The 6,676-nt window shown below is 42.7% G+C and overlaps 1 protein-coding gene across 1 annotated transcript; it reads left to right on the top strand.

Moving 5' to 3' along the window:
• Nucleotides 1–652: 652 nt before the first annotated feature.
• On the top strand, nucleotides 653–6,375 carry LOC311103386 (proline-rich protein 15-like protein A). The gene is made up of 2 exons (XM_084144950.1): nucleotides 653–1,017; nucleotides 4,638–6,375. The coding sequence occupies exon 2, from the start codon at nucleotides 4,681–4,683 to the stop codon at nucleotides 5,014–5,016; it is 336 nt and encodes a 111-aa protein (XP_084001076.1). The 5' UTR covers nucleotides 653–1,017; nucleotides 4,638–4,680; the 3' UTR covers nucleotides 5,017–6,375.
• The last annotated feature ends 301 nt before the right edge of the window (nucleotides 6,376–6,676 follow it).

Here is a 6,676-nt window from a genome sequence, read left to right as displayed (position 1 = left end):
TCACCCTTCTAGAGACACTTATCACATGATCACAGGTTTATAGGCCTTAGCAAACAGATGGTTGACTACTTGGGGCTGGACACAAGGAACCACGCTATCTAGACTTGTGGGGACAGGACCAATCTACAGGGAGAGATGAGCTGGGTTATATAGGCCTCTTTGGTTTTATGGCAGCCATTTTGGGTGATAAGGATTTTTCAACTGACACGTGATCGGCCAGTTTTGGTTACATATTAACCAACGTCCTACTTCTGAGGGAGTATTAAAAACTATAGCGCCAGGCGTGATGAAAATCAACATGAATACAACATGATATCTAATTGCACACAGATCTATAACCATAAAATAATGTTAATCCTCTCTAACCACTAAAGGCTTTAGATAGCTGGTATTAACAACCTTGTCTGACTGAACCAATAGTGCATTTGCATTGCAGACACAGTGAAAGTGTTGTCAGAGTGATTTGTCAGAACATGTAATATGTTATTTATTATTATTATTATTATTAAGTTGAGCGGATCTATTGAGCGTCTATCTACGCTCTTCTCTCATCTCACTGTCACCCTGGTTATGTTTACCCAAGTCCCCGTGGGCGGAGTCTATAGTGTTCAACTCAGCTGAGTGTGTGTGTGACAGGAGGAGGGACAAAGCTTGCACCTGTAGCTCTACACCTGACTATCAGAGAGAGAGAGAGAGAGAGAGAGAGAGAGACCTGTAGCTCTACACCTGACTATCAGAGAGAGAGAGAGAGAGAGAGAGAGAGAGAGAGAGAGAGAGAGAGAGACCTGTAGCTCTACACCTGACTATCAGAGAGAGAGAGAGAGAGAGAGAGTAGACAGAACAGGGGAGAACGAAGAAGACGAAAGAAAGGATAGCAGTGGAAGAGGATTCTGGAGTGGATATTGGAGGAATGATCTGATATTTGAATCGATGAATTTGGCTTTCCTAGCAGGGTTTCTCCCATAAACTATTAAGCTTTGGGAGGAAGGTCGCATCCAGATCTCTACACATACACAGGTGAGGTTATTGCACACGCAAACATGCACTCGCACACACACACATACACACACACAAGCAGACACGCAAACACAGACATGCATTCACGCACACACACACACACACACACACACACACACACACACACACACACACACACAATCTTGTACAACTAACCTTGCAGGGACAGAGAATTCAGCCCCATTCAAAATCCTATTTTCCCTAACCCCTAACCCTAAACCTAAACCTAACCCTAGCTCCTAACCCTTAAACTAACCCTAGCTCCTAACCCTAAACCTAATTCTAACCCTAACACTAATTCTAACCAACAAAATGTCCAAAGTTGGTCAAATATGTTGGGGACTTCTGGTGCCCACAAGTATTGTTAAACACATCCACACACATACACACACACACACAAACACACATAATACCGTACCTTGACAATGTACACTAAACAACATTTTGGCAGATGTATAGCAAGATAGTAATGATGAAATATGGATGATCAAAATGTAGGAGCTTTTTGTATCTTTCTCCACAATGTCAAATATTGTGCTTAGGTAACATACCTAATTCAGATGAACACCTCTTAAACTGACTGAAAGTGTACTTCAGACACAATGGGCTTCCTTGGGCCCCTCATACCAGTTAGCAATAAGGACCTTTGAACACTGAGCTTTTTGACCTTACACACACTGAGTCAACACTAAGCTGTTAGCACACACTGCACCTAACTGATTACACTGTACCTTGGTGACCGTATACGTCTACATTGATATGGATTCAATACATAATATGTTAGCTGTAAAATACCAGCGTGACACCCTAATTAGTCACGCCACCAATGTAACATATACCAAAACATGTATAGTATATCCTTAGAGGGAATGACCACTGCTCTAATGGCCAGCATATTGGCCTGCTTAATGCAATAGTTTGACAGATGCATGAGAAGTTAGGTTGTAATTTTAAAGGACTTTCCCCTCATATTTGACCATGCTCCACATTTCGTAAATATTTGATGCGTGAATTCCCAGATAAGAGTCTAACGTTACCATGGGAATGGGGCTATAGGCTTTACTGCAGACCGAGTTATCACCAAGGGTGACTTTTCTATCAGTGGTGGATGTTTACTATAGCATAGACTTTCCTATGGCTGGAAGGATTGCTACAGAGTGTACAGTGATATGGTCTCACTAGAAATCTGGGCTCTAAGTGCAGGTTTAGTTCCCAGAGCCCCTGTAGCTTAGTTGGTAGAGCATGGCGCTTGCAACGCCAGGGATGTGGGTTCGTTTCCCACGAGGGTTGTGGGTTCGTTTGCACTCACTAACTGTAAGTCGCTCTGGATAAGAGCGTCTGCTAAATGACGTAAATGTAATTTCAGAAATAATAATAATGTTGTGATTTTGATTGATTTACTGGATGAAGAATATGGACATTGTCATTGTTACCTTGAAGGGATGGCCTTTGGCCTTTCCGAATAGTCACACAACACAGCCACAGCCATAAAATGAATGATTCTCTCAAATTTAGATTTCGTGTTTCCTTATGGCATTCCTAATGACGTCATGTAAACCATCTCAGTACTTGGAGCTTTACTGGAAGTAACCTTTTCTGCTGACCGGGACAACTGTCTGTGCCAACGACTAGTCCAGGACATGGTCCAGCTACTTGACCGATGTTCTGCTCTGAGAAGGGTGTGAAATGGTCAATCTAGGTTACTGATGACTAAAGGACAATAGGTAGATGGATGGAATGACAGACAGGCAGGCAGACAGACAGACAGGGTGGATGACCTGAGAATGAGCTATGTTGAATGTCACTGACTGACTGGCTTTCCAATGGGCAATAGAACTAATAAGGAAAACCAAGAACTTCCGCTTTAGAAAGATCATAAAATGGGTTACATGTAAGATAACCAACCACAAGTATTACAAAGTCAGGTGACTGACTATTATGCTGAGGCAGATAAAAAGATGCCCAGACTAGCTTTGCCTCTGAACGTTTCACCCTGGCAGGAAACTAGTCAAAGGAAATCAAACGTTAACATGTTGGCCAAGCGTATCCGCTGTTTTGTCATGAGAGAAAAAAATCTGCCTTGGCTTCTGTTTGCTCATCTAAAAACCCAAACCCAACCCTCAGCTATCAGGCCAAAAGTCACTAGCACCCAAACAGATCATCAAAAGAACATTAGCATATTGTATGGAAATGTCCACAGCGTTGCTAGGCGACCGGCGGGTAACAGCCTACTCCCTTCTTCTGGGGGGAGAGTGGCACAAAGCCGAGGCTTTATCTGTTTGCAGCGAGAGCAGTGTGTGTGTGTGTGTGTGTGTGTGTGTGTGTGTGTGTGTGTGTGTGTGTGTGTGTGTGTGTGTGTGTGTGCGCACGTGTCTATTTTTTACGTTTACTACATGTGTTTGTTATATGTGTGTCCCTCCACCTGCAAGCGTGTGTTCGCCTTTGTCTGTGTATTACATAGGTAGTCTGGTCTTCATGTTCTAGATCTCCATTTGTATTGATGTAGTATATGTGCTGGTAAATCAGTATATATTTGCTTATGTGAAAGGTTTACTTGTGTAGAAACCCACAGTACAGACAATACAACCTGCTCTGCCGGTATTACACAATGAGCAGCCAAACTCTCCCACGACTGTTACAGTCCGAGCAGGAGCACTTAAACCACGCTGACACACTACAGAACACATGATTTCCGGAAGTCCCTTTGATATTTGTTTGCAGAACGGTTTACCTGGAGTTTAAAAAGCTTCTGACTGTCTAACACTAGGGTACTTTTCTCTCTAGTCCTAATAGGGAAACTACCATTGTGGTGAAACACTAAACAGAAACTCCCAGTTTAATGAATTACTCTAATGAGTGGTTGGTTTTGAACCAAGGCCAGGGGATTTTCAGCTGGAGAAATAATTAAATTAATTCCCAGAAATGACTGCATCAGAATGGAACTAACCCCAAACTCAGGTTTGCATTAGCAGTAGTCATTGTTGTAGTAGTAGTAGTCATATCTATTGTGACAGTGGTGGCAACAATGGTAGAGGGATTGATAATGGCAGTAGTAGCAGACAAGTAGTGACAATGGTAGCACGACGCTTGCAATTCAAAGAGCAGCATCTCAGTACCAGAGATTGGGCAACCCGTGAGTGTTATCCCATCCTAGAAAGGGTTTGGCTGAAATAGGAGGCGCTATATTAGCATCCAGCACGTTTAGCTTGGCCAACACACACTAGGAGTAACCCAATCACCAGTGGTGCCCTGTCATCCCTCCACCATATGGTGCCTATTGAGTTCCCCTGAAATATTCAGGAGGGCTCAGTCCCCCTGACACAGATCTATCTGACACAGATCTATCTGAGCTGGGCATTGTTGGGAGTCAGGTTACTGTGGTTAGGGCTTATGGTAAGAGGTGTGGCAGGAGTTTGAATGGGGAATGGGAAAGGAATAGTGGGGGGACTTATGTAACTCACCCTCTCTCTCCCACCATCATCTCTGAGAGGTCATGACTCATGTCTGATCCATCTTCATTGTAAACATTGTGGAGCTATAAAGCTACAGTTATTAACTAACTTATTACTAAACTTCTCTCGCTTTCTCTCCCCTCTTTCTCTCCCTACATCAACCCAAAGCCCCTCCGGTCTTCCATCCCGCCCTCCCTCCTCTCTGTGTGTCATGGCTGACCCATCGCCTGGCTGGTGGAAGTTGACCTTCCTACGTAAGAAGAAGTCGGAGCCCAAGGTTCTGTACGAGATCCCAGCGGAGTACGGCAGCAATACCACACCCCACAGTGGAGCCCCCGGGCCAGTAGAGGGCGCCACAGAGGACAGCCAGTTCAACGCCCGTCTGGAGAGGATAGTGGATAAGACGGCCACCAAGGGACGCCATGTTAAAGTGTCCCACTCGGGCCGTTTTAAAGAGAAGAAGAAGATCAGGCCCACGTTAGCAGAAACCCCCGATCTGTTCCCTGGTCACGAGCCTAGCGACGAAAACCTCCAAGCTGGGAAATGAGTTCATACACACATAGACCTACACACACACACATACACACAAAATGCATGTCTTTCTCTTTCAAACAAATTCATGCACACTGAAACACAGAAGACATTCTTTGCCTTACCCTCAAACACATACATTGGTCACACCATTTCACACAGTCCCCCTATCACACTCAGTAACACACACAGAGATGAAAGGCAGTGCATCCCATTGGGACATGACATTTGTGTCAATCCAGCCAGAGATCTCTATTCTTTATTCCCTATAAGTGTGGGACTGACTGGGAGTCTTTGTATGCATCTTAGTGTCACATTCTCTCTCTTCCTATCACAATCAATGGAGCAGTGGAAGAATGGAACACCTGATTCTCCCCTGTCTGTCTGCTTCATACTTAGGCCATGGATACATAAACAGACTACCTTTAATAAGGTGCTAGCATCTCCGACTTTAAACATTCAACAGATCACAGGAACAGGGAGGAGTTTCAGTTCATGGATATTACACAGTCAGTGTACGGTACATAATGTGTACTTTACTGGTGTTGCTAAGTTTCTCATCTGTACAAAGCAAAAAGGTAATGTGTGAAGCAGACGTTGTTGTTTGAATAACAGCTTTATGACCTAGAGGGCATGGTTACCGACTGTTGGAGGTTGACAGGTTTCCATAGTGACAGACTGTGTCATGTGTCATTCATAAACATGTCACATCAAAAATCAATTGTTCTAAAATCAATTGTTCTAAAACTAACCTACGAGTATATTTTATTCTTTTTTTGTTGCTTTAAAAAAAAAATACCGGTAGGCCTCTCTATCACTTGATAATTTAACCTCAAACTAGACATTTCTGTTATTTTGAGGAAATGTTCTTCCAATTGCACTTTCTAATGTAATAGTGAAGGACTGCTTCATAGACTGCAAGGTTTCAACATAACTTCTATGCATTTCTACAGTGTTTTCAAGATATTAGAAGACACTGAAGCCAAACTAAAACCAGAAATGGAAGAGGAAGCAAGACACCCCACTCGCTGTTTTTTTCTAGTTCAATGAAAGTCAACGAAGAAAGGAGACCAGACCCAGCTGCTATTGCATTGGTGGCTATGGGAGACACACCCAGTTAAGTAGACCGGAACTGACTATTTATTTTAGATGAACGGCCTCAGTGAACTATCTTCATTTACCCACCATCTTCGCTAAATCTACACATCAGATCCCTCCTCTACAAAGACTGAAAAAGCATATTTAATTTAATTTTCACCTTCTACTCTTAATGACAAAAATCCCTTTCATTGAAATTGTGCTGTACATTTTGAATAATTTTGTAAAATGCAGACTGGTTTAATTGGTTTATAAATAAAATATATGTGAGATTTTATTGAAATGCTTAAGGTTATTTATTGTGGACTCATTACATTGCCTCTTATAGGATGATGCCCTCTAGCGGGAACAAGCCCATTGTTTATCTCGAAGTTGGCACATTCAATCTAGGCAGCAGGGTTGGGGTCAATTCCATTTGAATTCCAGTCAATCAAACTCAAATTCCAATTCGACATTTTCCTCATTGAAAATATTTTAAATTGGAATTTCAGTTTACTTCCTGAATTGACATGGAATTGAGCCCAACCCTGCCTATTATTCCACATTTTTTGTCATTTAGCAGACGCTTTTATCCAGAG

The sequence above is a fragment of the Coregonus lavaretus genome, assembly GCF_964263955.1.
Source record: "Coregonus lavaretus genome assembly, chromosome: 28".
In the NCBI taxonomy this organism is placed as follows: Eukaryota; Metazoa; Chordata; class Actinopteri; order Salmoniformes; family Salmonidae; genus Coregonus; species Coregonus lavaretus.
This window is presented reverse-complemented; position numbering and strand designations above follow the sequence as displayed.

Excerpts from the sequence above, each read along its gene's own strand:
- LOC311103386 (XM_084144950.1), top strand. The coding sequence starts at position 4,681 with ATGGCTGACCCATCGCCTGGCTGGTGGAAGTTGACCTTCCTACGTAAG.